Genomic DNA, 20,906 nt, shown 5'->3' with positions numbered 1-20,906 from the left:
TAACCACTAAAACATTCATATATATATATATATATATATATATATATATATATATATATATATATATATATATATATATATATATATATAGTTTTTTGCGTTAGGTTTGTGGTAGTTTGCGGTGGTTTGCGGTAAATACACGGACCAGAAAAGTGAAAAGTGTTAAATGTAAGAAGATCTCTAAAATACAGTAGTAGAACCAATCTAACAACGAACCTCACTTCCGCATCCGCTAAATAGTACGATGTCGAAAGAACGTTGACTTCAATTGTCATTGGTTCAGTTTGCAAACATATATGCAATAAGACTAATTAAAAGTGGTAAAGATATTATTGACAGTTATATAACAAAACTATGGCGTTGGTAACATCTGGCGAGAAAAGCGTTGTGTTGAAGTCGACAGTTCCAGAAGTAAACAAAAAGCCTGTTGTTAAAGTTCTGGATGAAGAAACCTACACTGAGGTTCGAATCTTAACGATAATTTATGTAGACGTTATCATGTAGGAGCATTTACTCATCTTAAATTAACTATTAATTGTTGTAAAATTTAATACTACTTTAGTTTGACCAAAATCTATTCAATCCTGATTCACTGTCAAGAAACTTTCGTACGAATTTTTTTTATTGCCTAGGACTTTTATGTTTTTGTTGTCTTAAATTATTTTGTATCATGTCCCCAAGATGGTCATCTTGAACGAATATTTCCAGACAATGATCGTTGGGATACGATATCAGATACGGAACTTAATAACTTGCGTATTATTCCAGAACTTGTATGTACAAATACTTGTCACAAAAGTAAGTGCTTGTGTCAAAGACAGCTGACAAACGAATTTTAATTAATGCGGTCAATTATTTTATTTGTGGTGCACATTATGAATGGGGGATGATATTGAATGAAAGCAAGAACTGTTCAAAAATGTTTCATCTTAAGTGTATTAAAATGAAGCATGTGCCTAATGGAACATGATTTTGCATCGAATGTCAAAATCAAGTATTCTTGAAATGCTTATAGAAATATGAAATTACATATTGACAATTGACTTTTTAACTTGAATGATGAGGAAATGATTGATTTCAGCCCATGAAAATTGAAAATCATTATATACTGTACTTGTTTGTGCAGACATTTGTTTATGCATTCTTTCTTTTGATGGATCTATTTGTTTATAAAAGAATAACAGAGATGATTGAAATGTCAGTTTTTTTATAAAGAAAATAGTGGTGAAGTCAAGAATTTTGTCTTATGTGGTTGACATACACAACAGATTATGGTGTATTAGGATTATCTTTACACACAAAATGATATGTGCCTTCATAATTATGTTGTTGGAACAATGTTTTTATGTGTCGGTTTGTGTAGCTAGGGAATCAATATGGCAGTTATGGAAGTGCACATGTTTTGTAATGTCACATGAAAACAGCAGATTGGTGGCCAGGTACTTAACTGGGCCAAGAAATGACCAAATCGTCAGAGTATAAGATAATGCAATTTTTTTATTTCAACATAAATAGCTTTTATTGTGAGATCACAGGATAAAACATTCAATCCAGGTTGTACTGGATGACACCTTTAGGTTGCCTATGTCCAAATATGTCCAGATTTGTTAACACTGAACTTTGCTATATGTGTTTGTCATGTTGTGTAAATAATGACATTTCATAGGGATAGAGATTCATGAGGATCCAAATAAAATGAATTTTCACCAATTCAAGGGTAGTGTAAGTTCCATAAAATGTGTTTCCTATTGCATCATTTTTATATAACAATGTACTTAGTGGTTGAAGTACTGGCAGAACAAAGCTCAGTTAGATGCACAATTCAGTTTTGGGAATTTTTGTTTTTTATCAGTTTTTTATGGGGGGTGGATCAAAGGGTTGGTGACAAAAAACAGGGAACATAAACACTTACTTTTTTGGCCTAATCAAATTCTAAACAACAATACACGTTACAGAAGTAATTAGTTCTGAATGCATGCATGACCTCAGTGACTTTTACTATAATATCAGTGTCAATATTTTGTTCGATGATGATGAAGTGTGTTATTGGAACAGTTTTTGGAGTTGAATTCAATAAATCTTTTCAGTATGACTTGACAAACCAATATATGTGTTACCATAGTGGTCATCACAGGGAGAGTTTACCTACAGATCATACAAATACTAAATAAGAACGAAGGACAACTCATGCAACCTTTGTAAGAATCAATGCTGACATTTCAAACTTCAGTTTGCATAGCAAAATAAATTTGGTGTCAACATTTAACTCAGGCATTTGACTTTGTTTTCCTGCACAAAGCTTGACTTAGCTGTAAGGAATGTAAGACCATTTTCCCCATGCTACTGCTTTACATGGCCATGATTACACCCACATAATGTGCAGTGCATTGTATGGAATATTGCATTCGTATTGGTCAACTGAAAATTGGGTTATCAGTAGGCGCAGTGCAGACAGGCACTAGATTCTATCAGTCAAAAGGGGTAACCCTCCCCTCCTAATTAACACAAGGTAAGTAACTCTTGCAGTTCACAGTCTGAATCCTCAATGACTCTGTTTTAATTTTTCTATAGTACCTAAACATTTAATCGCTTTTAAGTTATACCATCATAAAGAAGAGATTTCACACCTTTTTTCCCTATACCATTTAAGTACCTTACTTATTTTAATTGACCACTTTTATTGCAAAGTTGATCTGTTGCTTTGTGTTTGGTTGACTGCTTTCTATTATTACACTTCCGGTCTACTTCAGAGTGTCTGCAACTAGATCATGTTTGCTTCGTTGATTGTTTATTTCATTCAGCAAGTCTTTTCAGGATTTAGTAACAATCTCTACATCTTGGCCTGACTGAACAAATACAGGAGAATCCAAGATGTTGTGAACTAGATGATATGCATGCTATATAGTAAATGAATAAGTTGAAAAATGTATGCCATTTTAATTTCTACATGGTCGTGAAAGTAAACTGAATTTGAATTGAAATTACTTTTGAGTATTCATTATTTCTATACATAATGCCTAATACTGTAGTCACATTCGTTCTAAAGTAGACCGGAAGAGTAGAATTAGAAAGCCTGAGCATAGTGGACAAGACACAGTGCAGTGGATAAACTTCTTTCAGTATTCTTAAATTATAGTTCACAATATTTGGCTGCCACATTATTATTTTTTTGTTTACATAATGTCTCACACACACACAATTATATATATATATATATATATATATATATATATATATATATATATATATATATATATATATATATATATATATATATTAATATTTGCAGGAGATTGAACAAATTATAGAGGCTGATTTCTTCCCTGACCTTCCAAAACTGAAAGCTCAGGCAGAGTACTTTGAGGCACTAGAAAAGAATGACCTTGTGAAGCTGAGAGAAATACAAATCAAATATAGCAAAGATAGGCCTGACACTGGATTTTCTATTCGTGAGTAGTAAGAATGTGTGAAGTATATATGGTTCACTTAATGTATTATTTCTTTCAAAAACATGGGATGGCATAGTCATTGACTGGTTATATTATTGTTGCCAGGATATCAAAATATATACCTGCCATAAAACAGAGGATTACGTGAAAAATATGATTTTCTACTTCCAAAGCCCCTGACAGTTTTCAGTATAATTTGGAATAAATCTTAGAAAGTGAAAGTGGTGATAAATGATGATGCTAAGTCTAGCAGCTATTTTATTGTTTTGCATTATATGCATAAAAGGTTATTTCAATTTCTTTTGTTCTTATTTATGGAATAAATTAGAGTCAGATGACAAGTGATGTGTTTGACTGTGTTTTATTAAAGGGTCAAAATCAATGCAATGCTTAAAGAGGCTTTAGTTACATATTGATATGATTGATATTTCCTTAGAATGCATCATGTATGCTGGGAAGACATTTTCGTGAACTGAATATTATTAGATGAATCAGTCTTTCATTTGATAGAAAATCTACTTCATTAACATAAACCGTCTTTCTCTGAATGTGATATTCTCGGAAAGTGATATGGTTCCAAACTAGTCATGGTCAAATAAAAGCTGGTTCAATTTTTTGTTGTCATTTCTAAAATTAAAAAATACATGAAATATAAAATTATTTTGTTATTTTGTATCTACAGTGTGACCCACTGTAACACAATTTTTGGGGTCCAGAAATGGGGACCGTGCTATGTACTGAACCATGTTATAACCAACCATGTCATTTAGCTGAAAAGAATGATGCATTAACCCCCAACCCATCCACCAAGAAATTAGTGGGATACAAGTGTGCGCAATACTGTCAGCTCATTGTCACTGCTATCAGCTTGTTCCAGATTAAACACAAGTACTTAAAATAGTTATTACATATATAATATTTATTGCATGTGCATGTATATGAAACAATGTAACATAAGATAAAATAGTTCAGTACATTTACTCACCAGTGAAATCTGCTTTTATCTATAAATAGTGATTCCATTAAAAAATGTGCATAAAGAAGCATCATTTCTATAACCACCTCCCCAAAAGCCATTTGCTAGGTCCATTCGAATCCTGACATCTATTTTCTTACTTTCACACAAACTTACGAAATGGTTTTTTTCCTGCAACATTTATATTTCCTGGATGTGTCTAAATGGTCTGCCCAACAATAAAATGCATAATTCAGACATTGACAGTTCTAAAAAGAAACCTGTATTTAGGGTGGAAAAGTAACTGTACTTGGCAGAAAATTGATAATCAATGGAATTTGTTAATTTTTTTAAAATGACCTTTTAGATGCTGATCCCACCCCCTCCATTTTTGTAAAAATAATAATAATAATAAACAACTGGGTTGAAACAAGGACTTATATCCACAGAATTTTGCAACTCCTAGAACCTAACATAAAATATTTATTTGCCTTGTTTTTGGAACATTAGGGTCTTAAATTTACAGTCATTTTTTTCCTAAAATTTTCTAATGCAGGTGCAACTCCAGCAACATTTGAAACTCCAGATCATCATGGATCCCCTACACGCCCAGCAGAAATCAAAACTAAAAAGACCGAAGTCAAGGATACAGGTATAGAAACAAAAGGTATCATTCTTTAGGTCTTCTGTGTGTATTCTTTTCTTTGTCAACATTAATTTCCAAAGAATTTTTTTAGATCATGGCTTGAATCACTTATTGTGACTTAGTATAGATATGGCTTCTCTTGTAAGGGCTTTGTATTTAAATAAATCATTTGAAACTTTCATTTCAAGTCCATATCATGTTTAAAGGTAAATATTTTAGTTCAAAGCCATTTTATCAGCATTATCAGTCAATCAGTTTGATTTGTAATGTTATGTAATGTGTGCTATAATTAGTACTAGTCAACGTCTACATTTTCTTGGCAGTGCCGCATTCAGTGTGAAAATCACAGCTACATACTTTAAGAAACAAATTAGCATGAAAATTCTATGGAGATCTGGAAATATATCATTTAATTGGAACTGATAGTTCTGCATCAATGCCAGCTACATGCATGTCTGTTTATATGGTTGCCTATTTTGTAAATGTTTACAGGTAGCAAACTAAGCTTAGCCATTTAAACATGTTAATTTTTAAGCCTTATCAATTCATTATAATTAGCATTCATAGATGCAACCTAAAACATAAATAATACATTTTTAGATGCAAATTCATCATGATTTATATGGTCAAACAAGAAAGACAATGAGAATACATTAAAATGGTGGCACAAGTATAAAAACAATATTAATTACAATCACAAATGGGAAAACAAATTTCTCAGTGAGGGATGGTATGGTTGGTTCTTGACATCTTGGCAACCACTACATAGGTGATAACACCATCCCTGGAAGGGTGTGTGTGTGTGATTTGGGTTTTTAACATAGCGTTAACAATTTCTCAGTCATATCGCTATGATGTCTGCAGTGTGGAGGTTTATAGTGATGTCTAGCACTGGCAGGGTTCGTACGGTCTTTGAAGGTATTTGAGAGTTTGGGAAAAATGAGGTAGCATTTTCAAGGCCTTGAAAGTTTGGGAAAATCGAGCATATTACCCTGAGGTCTTTAAAAGTCTTTGAAAATTGAAATAAACCTAAAAATTTGTAATTTCTTTCCAGAATCACAAATAAAATTTTCCGAGGTTGTTAGATTCGGATGTAATCTAGTTATCGTGGTTATGTTCTTTTGATGACCCGTTCAGTTTCATTGCCGCCGCAATAACAAAAGAGGCTCTGTTTGGCCATCCAAAGTTGGCCTCGGCGGCGTTTTCAATAACACATGCACTTTTCATCAAAGCAAGACGGCTACACACTTCATCAAAGGAGGTCAGAAATAAAATTGCCTAAGGTCGTTAGCTTCGGATGTAGCTGGTTTTCCTGGCTTCTTTCTTTTGACGAATCATTCAATTTGATTGGACGAGTCCATCAGCTTTGGCCAATCAAAATGTTCATTACACTAATTCACTCTACGTAGAAATTGCGCGAAAGTATTACGCTCGAGCATTCAAAATTTGTTCAGTCGATTTACATCTTCAGTGTTTAAAATGCTAGGTCTTTGCTTTTTCAACGATATCTGGATTGAACAAGAGAAATACAAGGAATGGCAGCAAAAGGATAAATTATGTAAACGAAAGGCGTTTTGTACATTGTGTAAAAAGACGGTCAACTTGGCTTCAATGGGAGAAGGAGCCCTTACAAGTCATGCCAAAGGTAATTGCAAATTAGTAACTACATACTGGTCATTTAGTGGAACAAAGATGCAGAAGTATAAGCAATTGGTAGTTTTGGGAAAAATAATGGTAACTCATTACTTTTTGGTATAAAATAAGATATTGTTTAGTTTGATGATTTGGGAGATATGGCAAAAGAGGGTCCATTTAAATTTACTTATACCGTCGGTTTATTTAACACGTTTGAGGGACTAAAATCATTTTCGAAAATTTTTTTCTACATAATAATGTTCCTTGGTTTAATATAGAAACATCCATTGTAATAATTTCAATTCACGGATAAAGTTTCAAAGTGCGCATGCATACACTATAGTAGAGTTAAGCAAGAGTTGTTGTTCTTGAATTGCGAGTATTAAAAAAAATGGCATCAACGTGTGCTGTGAAGCTTTAACTGTAGGAAGTCAAGTCATTTGATTAGGCAAATAAAAAAAAAGAATGAAAAAATGTGTTTCCAGTTGACGGAATGTCCCCGTTTCTCATTGCCAACCATCGACCTTTTTCCCCAGTGGTATAAAAAAAATTTTTAAAAAAAAATCACTTTGCCGAAATTGATTTGTGTACCTATAGTCTGACTATACATCCCCGTTTGTTTGTACCCCTATATTTTATTTCACTTTTTCAGAAGCCATTTTTCAAATGGTAATTTGTGTCTAAATAGCGTTTCTTACTAGTATGTAAAACCGAATTAAAATTACTTTCATACATCATGAAGTTATTTGTTTTCATTTAGATTCATTAAAATTCTTGCAATGATAATTCATTTTGTTTCGTTTCAAGGATATAAGCACCAACAAAATAAAAAATCTGCAGAACAAGTAGCACCAGAAAAAAAGGCAAATATAATAATGCATTTAAAGCAGTGCTGATGTCTGTTAAGAGAACAATTTATTTTGTATTAAATCTGACACGTATGTTACATATTTCTGAAAAAATAACAAATGTTAACCTATTTTCCAGATCATTATAATGCTATTTTAGGAAATTAATTATAGTTTGACTTTAATCAGTAAACAGTATTGTAGTATTTGGCATTCGTTGTTTTCTCATATAACCTGTATACACAATGTTAGCAAAAATAGGTCTCGGAAATCTCTGTTTGTGGTCTTTGAAAATTTGGGAAAAGTCTTTGCATTTATCATTCATAGTTCAGTATGAACCCTGACTGGGGCATCATGCCACAGATGTATAACATGATGTCCCAGACCACAGGCGAATTTCGGGTAGAAAAAAATTGGATTAAAAAAAAAGAGGTTTTCCCTCTATATTTTGTAGTGCAGCTAGATACTCCAGATTATTTGGTATCATTGTAGAGCTACATCTGTCTACCTTTCTATAATACCACCCACTTTAGTGTATCATGCATGACCTTGATGCTACAGAGCTCAGCACTAGGCTACTTCCTCCTGCCACATAAACTCGCCACCAGACTTTTTATGATACCTGCATTAGTTGGTTCAAAATGAAAATGGTGCTGATCTGATATCAATTATGGCCACCATGGCAGCCATCTTGAAAATCTTATCATTACTTGTCTAGAATGATTCGTCTTATAAACATGTCATTTTCATTGAAAGAATTCTTATGATGCCTAACTGGTACTGCATAAAAATGGTGCAGATGTGACATCAAATATGGCCCCTTTGGTTGTCACAGCTTTACTTGAACAGAAAGTCATATCAACATGGGGTTTTTGACTTAAATAATTCATATGATGTCCAGTTGGTTTTAAATGCAAATGGTGCCAGTGTTACAGTCAATATGGCTGCCACAATGAGCGTCGTAAAATCTTGTCACTACACTCCCTGAATAGACAATTATAATGACATGGGTTTTTACAATAAAAGACTTGTAATGATGTCTGCTTTGTCCAAAATGAAAATAGTGCCAAGCTGACACCCAATATGTGTACCCCAGCAACTCATTTGAAAATTTTGCTGTTGCTGAAGAATATTTGAGATGGTTTGAACAATCAACAATTAAAAGGAAGAAATAGTCTTACATTGAACATACCTGTCACCTTTCAAAGGCCAAGTTGGGAGACAGAATTAAAAAAATAAGGAGATTGGGACCTAAAATCAGATTTTTTGCTGCATTTTTTAAGCCTCATTTTCACTGAAAATTAACTGATCTTCTGGGTCTAATATGTATGAAATTCTCAATGGACTTGCTGTTTCTTCCTGTGATGTGACTTTTTTTCCCTTGGACATGCTCTCGATTCATATTCTGGTAAGCTATGGCCAAACTGCACAATAGCTAAAGGTTAGTCTCAAGCAAGAAAGACCGTGGGACTGACCCTTCAAGATAGTTCAAAGAAGCCATGTCCTACAGTGTGTGTTATGTAAACATCATTGGCAAGTAAATGATGCTCTAATTTGTTGCAATTAATGGTGCCTAAAAATAAGCATTCTCAAGCTATCATACGTGTGGCAACTAATTTTCCCTCATTTTATATCACACCTTATTTCCTTATTGTCAGCTCGTAAGGAATTTAACAATTTTACTATAAAACATTTATTCTGAATTATTCTTTGGTAGGGGCACATTTGTTGCTTATGTATTTTTTGTCCCTTTTAATTTGATGATGGTTATTAACATTTGTATATATGGTACAGTAATGCCAGGTGTTTAATCATCTAAGTTTCGTTGGTGGAGATGGAGCTTCAGCATTCACAGTGATCATTTTTGGGACTGAAATTAATTGCTGACAATTTTATTGCTGTGGTTTCTTTTTTTGTTCTGGTTTATTTTCTGATTTTATTGTTCTTGTAGGGGTAAAAAAAATAATCTTAAATTTATGTGAATAATGTTAAACTTAACATTCTGTTTAGTGAAGAAGCAGTTTCTTTGCAGTGTGATAATTATTTCATCACCACAATATTAGCAGATGATAAAATAGAACATGGCTTCTGTGGATTGCATATGATACATCTATGTATGATGATTTTACGAGAAATGAAAATTAAGAGACATAATGTAATAATTGGGAGTTCTCTTAAAAAATCAGGATATATTATGAAATCGAGATGTAGGTGTGGAACAACCCCAAAAATTGGGAGTTTTTTCACCTGGCATGAGAGTTGACAGGTATGCTTGAATTCATGGAAATTTATATTGCCTAGATGAGCATCAGTCCCCTGTGTTTAGGGTCCTATATGCAACATTGACTATATGTTCCTTCCACATTCATGGCTGTTCCTTCCACATTCATGGCGGGGCATTAAAAAAATGTACACTTATTGTTCTTTTACTGCATTGCTCATGTCATGTTATAAAAATTGTATGTCAGCTTCAAAAGACAGTTACAGTCTGAAGTTAAAGCAAAGACTGGTATGACGTAACATTCTAACCCACAGCATCATTATGTTCTTGTGTACATTTTTATTTTCTTCAGTAACTGAATGCATGACAAAAGACAGAACATACAAAGTGTATTGATGATGCTACACTTGCTGGTTTAAGGTACAGCTAAATATAGTCCAGTGATCTATGTTAGTTCTAAAATTCTGGCACAGTGTTTGCTGTACTACATGTACATTCAGAGATTCAGGTATATTGTCATCAATGTTATTTTTGTTAGATTCAAGGAGGTGGATCTTAAGAATATTCAGTTTCATGAAACGACTGCTTGGGTTTTTTTTGTCCTTAGATCAGACAAATAGAGTTGTTCACCTTGACAAGTTCCTGATGAAGAACACCAGTGAAGACAATGCGTCGTTTGCAGAGATTCTTGAGGAGACACAGAAGAAACACTGTGAAAAACATGCCTGGTTATTTGAAAATGAGAAAAATAGAACAGAGGTAGGCATGCTTTAATCCCATCATAGTTAAAACCTAGTAGGTATAAATTATGCTTATATATGATGATTGAAATATTCTTTGTAATTGATTCTTTTCTATTTGGGGGCTACAGAATGGTACAATTTAATTTTCCCAGAAGCATATTTTGAAATCCAGCCATAGCTTGCTGCATCTCTCATACTATCCAGCCTCATCCTAGATCTAGGGTTGTCCAAAAGCTTTTTAGTTCACTTGTTTGATGTAGAGAAGTGAGCAGCAGTTTCAGGTGTGTTTCATAGTATCTATGGGGTGGGGGGTAAACTGTCCCCTAGATTCATGACGTGTGACAGGATGCATCTTGATAATTACTGTACCCTAAAAACAGAAGTAGGTCGCAGTGACTAATATTTAATGCTTCATTCACTTGAGTTCATTCCAGAATCATTGAATTAAATGACTGGATGCATGTCTATTAATACGTTACCCTTACAACAACAAAAATTGAAATTTTTGCAGTTTGAACCCAAAACTGGGGTGTGTATTTAATAAAACATGTATATAAGTATTATGTTAGATGTGGTTGTCTTATAGTTACCAATGCTGAAATAATCTAGAGTTTCTATAAAAAATACACCCACTTTAATGTTTACGGTAGTCACTCAATGAAACAGTCACAGAGAATCCGACAAATGACATGTAAAAGACACGTGTATAATTAGGTATAATTAGATGATCTGAACAAATTATTCATGTCACTGGATCAGTGTATAATTAGATGACCTGAACAAATTATTCGTCACTGGATCAGTGTATAATTAGATGACCTGAACAAATTATTCATGCCATTGGATCAGTGTATAATTAGATGACCTGAAATAAATTATTCATGTCACAGGATCAGTGTATAATTAGATGACCTGAACAAATTATTCATGCCACCACCGCATCATTGTATAATTAGATGACCTGAACAAATTATTCATGCCACTGCATCAGTGTATAATTAGATGACCTGAACAAATTATTCATGCCACCACTGCATCAGTGTATAATTAGATGACCTGAACAAATTATTCGTCACTGGATCAGTGTATAATTAGATGACCTGAACAAATTATTCATGTCATTGGATCAGTGTATAATTAGATGACCTGAAATAAATTATTCATGTCACAGGATCAGTGTATAATTAGATGACCTGAACAAATTATTCATGCCACCACCGCATCATTGTATAATTAGATGACCTGAACAAATTATTCATGCCACTGCATCAGTGTATAATTAGATGACCTGAACAAATTATTCATGCCACCACTGCATCAGTGTATAATTAGATGACATGAACAAATCATTCAGGCCACCACTGCATCAGTGTATAATTAGATGACCTGAACAAATTATTTATGCCACCACTGCATCAGTGTATAATTAGATGACCTGAACAAATTATTCATGCCACCACTGCATCAGTGTATAATTAGATGACCTGAACAAATTATTCATGCCACCACTGCATCAGTGTATAATTAGATGACATGAACAAATCATTCATGCCACCAATGCATCAGTGTATAATTAGATGACCTGAACAAATTATTCATGCCACCACTGCATTAGTGTATAATTAGATGACCTGAACAAATTATTCATGCCGCTGCATCATGCCACTATATCAGTATATAATTAGATGACCTGAACAAATTATTCATGCCACCACTGCATCAGTGTATAATTAGATGACATGAACAAATCATTCATGCCACCACTGCATCAGTGTATAATTAGATGACATGAACAAATCATTCATGCCACCACTGCATCAGTATATAATTAGATGACCTGAACAAATTATTCATGCCACCACTGCATCAGTATATAATTAGATGACCTGAACAAATTATTCATGCCACCACTGCATCAGTGTATAATTAGATAACATGAACAAATTATTCATGCCACCACTGCATCAGTGAATAATTAGATGACATGAACAAATCATTCATGCCACCACTGCATCAGTGTATAATTAGATGACCTGAACAAATTATTCATGCCACCACTGCATTAGTGTATAATTAGATGACCTGAACAAATTATTCATGCCGCTGCATCATGCCACTATATCAGTATATAATTAGATGACCTGAACAAATCATTCATGCCACTGCATCAGTGTATAATTAGATGACCTGAACAAATTATTCATGCCACTGCATCAGTGTATAATTAGATGACATGAACAAATCATTCATGCCACTGCATCAGTGTATAATTAGATGACCTGAACAAATTATTCATGCCACTACATCAGTTGTTCAAATCTTCGTATATTTTAGAACAATTTGGACCTACAAGTTTTGGACTTTTTGGTGGGGCAGTAGGGCTATAAATGTTTTACAAATAAAAACTGAGTTGTTTTTTGTAATTATTTTGACTTTGCTAGGAATTGTAATAAAAGGATGCACAAGAAAAATTTATGTGATGATCTGTACAAGACATGAATTAATGAAAGAAAAAGGTTATGCGATGACATGAAAAACATGTAATACTATTCATCACCCAATTCAAGAGCCATTATCAGTCTGCTGCTTAAATTTGTGAACAGTTAAATTGATTTTCCTTGTAGACTTTGCAGTAAGAAAGTCTACTACTTAAATCTGTGTGTAGTTAAATTGAACTTTCTTTGTACTCATTACAGGAAGAAAATCAAAGGTTAGCCCTTCCAGGAATTGAGGAGCAAGCAGCACTGGAGAATGGTCCAGCTGGTGTTGATACCTGGAAATATACCACTAGAAATGCTGTTATGTATGTCCCTGATGGTGTGGACTTCTCCTCTAAAGAACTTATGGAAATGAGCAAGAAAAAACCGAGGGAAATAATTCATGAAAATACACGGTTTAAGGGCAGACCCTGGAATGAAAGAAAAAGCAAGACTTTGCTCAAACAAGCAGCTTCAGAGAAAGCCCATGTCAACCAGGGCAGAATTGGCCATGATGGAAAGGAAGTTATTCCACAGCAGTCACCAATGGTGAATGGGTATGGTTTTGTTGCAACACCTTCCCCAGCCCCAGGTGTGGATGAGTCTCCACTAATGACATGGGGAGAGATAGAGGGTACACCCTTAAGGCTTGATGGAAATGACATGCCCACTGCAACTACACCAGGACCAGCATTCAGAGTAAGTGATAATCCCTGCAAGGTCACAGTACCTTGAGAATATATGAACTCAAGTTTTCATCACATTACTTTGCCAATCGTACTTTGGAGAAAATGTTCTTTCTTTGGTGAGCAATAAAAACTAGTTGGAGGGACAGAAGAAATAAAAAAACCTTTGAACTTCGAGTGTTAAATTTTGATTGGTGTAACTATATACCAGAGGGTTTGGGAAGTAAAAGAACTAATAAGATATATGTAATTAGTACAACAGCTCATATTTAGAGTGTTGAGTTCAAAATGGAAGACTTGCCAACTCTGTCTTATACCACTGACAGGGTTCCCACACTACCAGGAAGTCTGGAAAAAGTCAGGAGAAATGATAATGTTTTTCCCAACCGTGAAAAGACCTGGAATATTGATGAAAGTTGGGAAAAACCTGGCAATTTTCTGCCACCACTTGACAATCACGTAATTGAGTCGTAACTAAACTGATCATGAGTTAAATTTATCGAGTTCTAACCAAAATATTCGAAGGGTGCAGTATGTATCATTTGAGTGCTTGCAATAAACATGTGCTGAGTCAATCCAAAGTGGATTAGATTCATCTGGTAGACTTTTATTTTCAAGGTCAGCTAGATAACCGTATCTTTCCTTATGTTGAAGCTATGAAAACCACTCTAGCATCACAAGACTCAAACATCGCTGTGGCAATGCGTAGCCGCTTACCGGATGGCCTAGCAAACTTTAAACATTGTTAGATCAAGTGATACATGCATGAAATGGATATGAAAATTACTTATTTTCTCAGAAATTGTGAGTATTAAAATTGGAGTTGATGAACTGTGACCTGGTAATCATGATTTGCTTTGCTAGTCATATGAGTACACAAATATAACAACCCACATTTTCAAATGTTGTAGAGAAAAAATAAGTATTAAATGAAAGTCGTATACTGGCTGTAATAAAAATACAAAAATGAAAGAGCACTAAATTTTCCATATTTATATATTCCGAGAACAGCTTCCGGAGTTTTATTGTATCACGGGACTACCACTTTGACATTAGTCCGAGTTTCCTCTGACCCTTGTCACCCCATTTTTGATATTTGGACATTTATGTTGGGGTGTAGGGTCAGAGTCCATTCCCTATTGAAAAGCTGGAATTCACCGACACCAGTTGGTGTTGGCACAGGGTAGCCGCTTACTAGCCGGCCCAGCAAACTTGAACGACCATTCATCAAGATATACCTGCATGAAAGCGATAGGAATGTGATTTATTTTCTCAAAAATCATGAGCATAGCATTCATCATGTCTTTAATCTGCTGACAGACGAGACTACAGTCCGTCATTGCTGAAATTTGACCTGGTTCTGGCTATTTGCATTCCGCGTCACATGACTATTCAAATCTCGCAACCTACATTAATGACATCAGAGGTCATATATGCATGTGATATTGACAATAAACAAATTTCCAAAGTTTTTCTACATAGAATTTGTACATATTATATAGAAGTCACTTAATGTTTATAAATAAATATAATGCACACTTAATTCTCAACATATTTATTCTGAGAACAATGACCAGAAACCTGTCAGTATTGCAGCAGGGTGGAGAAAACCATTTTCAAGAAGTATCGAGCATGTGTCAGCGATGTTTTTGTTGGTATCACGTGACTACCACATTGACATGTGCTCTCTGCATTGTAAATCTGGTTTTCTTCAAATTGCTGCAACATTTACAGATTTTAGGTCATTTTTTCACAATAAATATTTTTGCTAAGTTTGTTTTTTCATTTTTCTAAAAAACTTATGTGACTTACGTTTATTTTTTCGATTTGTTTTCCTACAGCAACATTAGAGATGGTTTATTTTTGATATCACGTGACTGCATGACCTCTGATGTCATTGACATGTAGGTTGTAAGAGTTGTGTAGTCATGTGACTATAAATCCAAATGACCAGATCCAGGTAAAATTTCAGCAACAATGTATTTTCGTGTCTTCTGTCAGCGGATTCAATACATAATGAATACTTGATTTGCAATTGCAACAAACCCCGCACCTCAACCAAATGTCCAAATATGAAAAATAGGGTGGGAATATTTGGAGGAAACCATGATTAGAAAATGGACTGCTATTCGTTTTAAACCAAATTTGTAGTCCAAATTGTTAAATCTCCGAGCTGATATGAGAAATTCTTGTCCTTTGTATTATATGTGAAAAAAACTATTCAGTCTCTTGTAACAATACGGTTTGGGGACTGGTTTAACAAATTACAAGAAGACAAGTTGATTTTACAGAAAATTCAGTCCTTGTTTATACAGCAGTATATAATTTTGATGGTCTTTTGCCAAAATTTAAATCAACCCTTTTGAAAATGTTTTTTAAATGATGGATTTTTAACCAGATTGTCTTAAAGAGATTAGGTTGTTTGAAAAATCTTGTTTGGGATTTTATTGGCAGAGATAAATTCAGGGTTAAACTCTCTTCGTTACAAGACAAGATTCTAATTATTTGCATTTATTGTTTTTTTATACTGTAATAGGAAATATTTACTTTTTATAAGATGCATATTATATATATATATATATATATATATATATATATATATATATATATATATATATATATATATATATATATATATATATATATATTGCTATAGTTGTTGTTGTTGTAGGGTTTAATGCCATTTTTCAGCACAAGATAGGCTATACATGGCGGCCAGTATTAATGGTGGAGGAAGAACCCGGGAAAACCCCGGAAAGAACCACTGACCCACGAGAAGCTACTGGCTAGCTTTCTCACCCACATTAGCCAAATCCGAAACTCGAACCCACGCAGATAGAGGTGAGATGGCAGTGATCCTTAACGGAGAGCACTTTAGACCACTTGGCCTCTTGGGGCCCCTATATTGCTATTAAATTCTTTAGAATTAAAGGTTTGAAAGGAAACAAAACTGATTTATGTTCATTATGTTGTTCCCACTTAGCAACGTAATGCAGTCAGCAAAATAAAGTTAGAATTTGTGTTTTGTACATTGAAATGACTTTACATGCCAATTTATAGGAATATAGTCAAACTTGTTTCATGTGATACATTTTGTGGTTTTGTACATGATTATCTTTTCTGGCTTATATGTTTTGGAGAGTTTTGAAAGAGAACCATCTTTAGATTTAGAAAATGCATGTTTTATAATCAAAAATGTTAATTCCATTCCGTAATGGTCATATGTGAACCTTGAACAAATTAATTTCATCCTGGAAAAACCCAGTAAATGACCTGGAAATTTATATTTAGAAAAGAGTGGGGAACCATGCACCGAGTTACATGTTTTTACAAATACTCAAAATGAATCAATAGATGACACAGTGTATTACATAGAAATACAACTTTTGAAGCCGTGGTGTACCTTTTAGATCAATATTCTGCTTGAATTTTTCTCCCAAGTAATCTATCTGCAGCGAGAAAGCCATATCCATAGAGGTTGAGAGAGCGTTGACTAATGCCATCATAAAGAATGCTTTCCAACCAGAAGAGGTCATAGTTGGTGAAAATAGTTAGAAATGAGTGAAAAAAGTTGTTCTAGGGTTTTACGCCATTTTTCAGCACAAGATAGGCTATACATGGCGGCCAGTATAACTAGTGGAGGAAGAACCCTGGAAAACCCAGGAAAGAACCACCGATCCACGAGAAGCTACTGGCAGGCTTTCCCACGTACCCAGTGAAAAAAGTTAAAGTTGATTATGTTCAGAATGATTTTTGAACAGTTACATGTAATAGGATTACAATATACTAGAAATTTATGGAAAAACTACTGCAACTTTTATTTTGCTTTATGATGGCTGTTGTATAAAATATTTTCAGCTGCTCCAAAATAGGTTATATTTTAAACAATTACATCTGTTTCCACGCTAGAAACTATCTTTTCATATATTTATTTTAAGAAATATTGGATAAATGATTAATTATTTTTAAGTAATGGACCTGGCTACACACACTGAGTCTTAGGTTGATTCCGTAATTGGTTTACCTAAACTACAAGTTGATCTGCAAAGTTTGTAAAAGTGCTTCCTTTTTGTCTAAATTTGACGTATTATGTTACAAATTCGAATTAAAATACTGAGTGAATTGTGTCATTGGCAACGATAATCATAAATCTTTAAAATTTGTGTTCTTTCAACCGATCTGCATTAAGTTAGCATATGCATATGTGCAGAGCCGGGAAATCAAGTAGTGGTTATGTTAGCAAATGTACACATCAATGTACAGCAAACAGATGTTATCTGCAGCACATATCTATGGGGTTGTAAAGGGATTTATAGCTCAGCCATGAATGGGGTTGTAAAGGGATTTATAGCTCAGCCATGAATGGGGTTGTAAAGGGATTTATAGCTCAGCCATGAATGGGGTTGTAAAGGGATTTATAGCTCAGCCATGAATGGGGTTGTAAAGGGATTTATAGCTCAGCCATGAATGGGGTTGTAAAGGGATTTATAGCTTAGCCATTAATGGGGTTGTAAAGGGATCTATAGCTCAGCCATGAATGGGGTTGTGAAGGGATTTATGGCTCAGCCATGAATGGGGTTGTAAAGGGATTTATAGCTCAGCCATCGATGGGGTTGTAAAGGGATTTATAGCTTGGCCATTAATGGGGTTGTAAAGGGATTTATAGCTCAGCCATGAATGGGGTTGTAAAGGGATTTATAGCACACCCATGGATGCATCAATGGTATCTAAAGAGTTAAGCAAACTTGTGTGAGTTTTATTGTATGCAGCCATATGGGGGGAGAGAATAAACCTACATAATAGAAAGCATTCAGCATTGACAAGGGGAGCTAAGTATGTTAGAATGTCCATACCTGTAGTGGTGACAATTTATGACATCTGTAATGAGTTCTCATTATGGTAAGCTTTTATCATGAAATTTACCTGAATAATAATGTCTTACTCACTCATTGGTGATACGACTTTATTGTCAGAGCATATGCAGATTTTATCTTGTGCTTTCAAGAAAGCATGGAGGCGGATGTTATTATGTAGTCCATCCCTCCATATGTACATGTTCATATGTATGCATGTAATGCCCTTAAACTCATAAAACATTAGCAGTAGACAGGGGAAATGACAGTGATAGTTGCATGGGAGTAGATTTTACCACTACTTTCTGTACTCCCATCTTAAGGCACAGGATAATATATTAATATGTTGTTCTGTCTATTACCAATTTGGTTGGTACATAATAACTTGTGTTGTTCACCAACTGAATTACTTCGCACTTGTGCTAAGGAGAAACTGTGAATTTCAGGCTCAAAAGCTCAAAGGTCAAGCTGACTGACTGAAAGATAGCAAATAACTCTAATGCTCCATCTACGGTACCAATCATTTTGAAGAGCTTACACTTGTGGTAAGGACAAACTCTTTCGACCTTGGACTCAGAAGGTCAAGGTGACTGGCTGAAAGAAGGGGAATGGTATCTGCACAATAACTTGAGTTCTTCATTATCAGTAGTTACCAAACTTTGTGGATAGCTGGCATTGATAAAGCAATGTGTTGGATGACAGATAATAGTATCCATGCCATATGATTAGTTCTGCTTGACATGCTTTAACCAAACTTTGTGATGGCTTGCACTTGGGGTATGGAAGAAGGCTATAAATTTGGGGGTCACTGATTGAAACAAGAAAAAAATGGTTTGCACACAATAACATTGCTTTTATGTCAAAGACCTGACACAACCTTTGTGGATGAGTCGCATTTTCGTAAGAAATAAGCCTGTTGATTTCACAGAAGAAAAAAATCAAAGGTCATAGTCACTTTGAATGAAAGAAGAAAATGTTTTCTGCACTAAATTTTTAATTATCACTGTACAGGACTATTAAACATGGAGTGGGAATATAACGTGCCATCCAAGATATTCTTGCTAAATTTTGATATAGTCTGAGGGGCTGTGAACTTAGCAATGATTTTAAATAACTCCACAGTTGTTTGTCACACATGTCTAAGAATTTGCTGGTGTGATCAATGACCTAACTGTTAACATAGGTTGGATTGCATAAGTTCTCCTGGCAATGCCCTGAGGGTCTTTCCCTCCTTGAGGGACTTAGCCCCATGGCCATAACATGGACATTATTGAGATCAACACCCACTATTGATATATACAACTACTGGTGATAAGACAAATTTGTATGTGCAACATTAAGTTGGATGTGAGGATTCATCTATTCACACCCTAAAAGTATACACAGTGTCATACGATCGGGATCTCAACAGTTTAAAAATAATAACCACAAGGCTAAAAATAATAATCCCTTGATGTATATGGATAAATCCCAGGGCCTGTGCCAGTTTCATATATACATGTACGTTTTTTTTTTTGACTAGTAAGTGTACACATGGTCATGTAGTGCAGATCTAAAAATGATTCACAGGCTAAGTCCCTGATGGAAAGGATGAACGTCTTGGTCAATGTCATTTGCATATAGAAATTTGTTATTTCACGCACAGTATTTTTTATATATGGTCAGTGAGTGGGGATGTCATCAAGGATTTAAGTCATGACTCAAAGCTTATGTACCTGTGATAGAAATAGTCTCCTGGGATCCTCACATCCAACTTAATGTTTAACTAGAGAACATTTATGACCCAAGAGGCTCAAACTTGGTGTAGTTCAGAATGGGAAAGCTTTGGGATACATGTTTTACAGACAGAATTTAAATAGTTTAGTATCATTAAGTTCCAGACATTTATAGATCAGGTTCCATGACTCCTGCAACAAGCTCAAATACAGCTTTCCAAGTCACTTCCCCAATGGGCATGTCCCATAAATTGAGTTGAGAAGTGTTTGTGTCAAATTTGTAATGTCACATTACATATTTCCATCTTGTAGTCATTATCAAAGTCACTCGCATTTTCTCGTACAGATATGATAATGTGAATATTTACTAATGGAAGCCAGTTTTAACAAGTAAGGCATAAACTGAACACAACATGCAACACCCACACACTGTGTTTATGATCGGTTGTTCATGTGGTAATGGATATGAGACCAATAAATAAATACTGCATGGTAAATAAATGATAAAAATAAGTGTTCTAAATCTCAAAAGTTGGCCTGTCAAATATTTTGATGCATGTCTGATTTCATGGTGACTAGATGATACATGTAGTTGTGAAGTACATTGATAAAATCCATGTTCAAAAATCTTGAAGTTGTGAGTATAAATTAATGATTACAAACAGTACTGTTTTCACT

The 20,906-nt window shown here is 34.4% G+C and overlaps 1 protein-coding gene across 2 annotated transcripts in view; it reads left to right on the top strand.

Moving 5' to 3' along the window:
* Window positions 1–224: 224 nt before the first annotated feature.
* LOC149777160 (splicing factor ESS-2 homolog) overlaps window positions 225–20,906 on the top strand; it is a 35,432-nt gene continuing 14,750 nt past the window's right edge. The window contains exons 1-5 of one of the 2 annotated variants that reach the window (XM_089941856.1): window positions 225–462; window positions 3,290–3,449; window positions 4,961–5,056; window positions 10,362–10,513; window positions 13,194–13,673. In XM_089941856.1, coding sequence (XP_089797982.1) covers window positions 355–462; window positions 3,290–3,449; window positions 4,961–5,056; window positions 10,362–10,513; window positions 13,194–13,673 — 996 coding nt within the window. In that variant the 5' untranslated portion in view covers window positions 225–354. Of the gene's footprint in view, window positions 463–3,289; window positions 3,450–4,960; window positions 5,072–10,361; window positions 10,514–13,193; window positions 13,674–20,906 lie in introns of both variants that reach the window. The other variant, XM_089941855.1, reaches the window with a different exon arrangement.

Source organism: Sinohyriopsis cumingii, chromosome 18, assembly GCF_028554795.1.
Source record: "Sinohyriopsis cumingii isolate HCF-2022 chromosome 18, ASM2855479v2, whole genome shotgun sequence".
Taxonomy (NCBI): domain Eukaryota; kingdom Metazoa; phylum Mollusca; class Bivalvia; order Unionida; family Unionidae; genus Sinohyriopsis; species Sinohyriopsis cumingii.
Note: the sequence above shows the minus strand (reverse complement) of the source record. Positions and strands in the feature narration are given on the sequence as shown.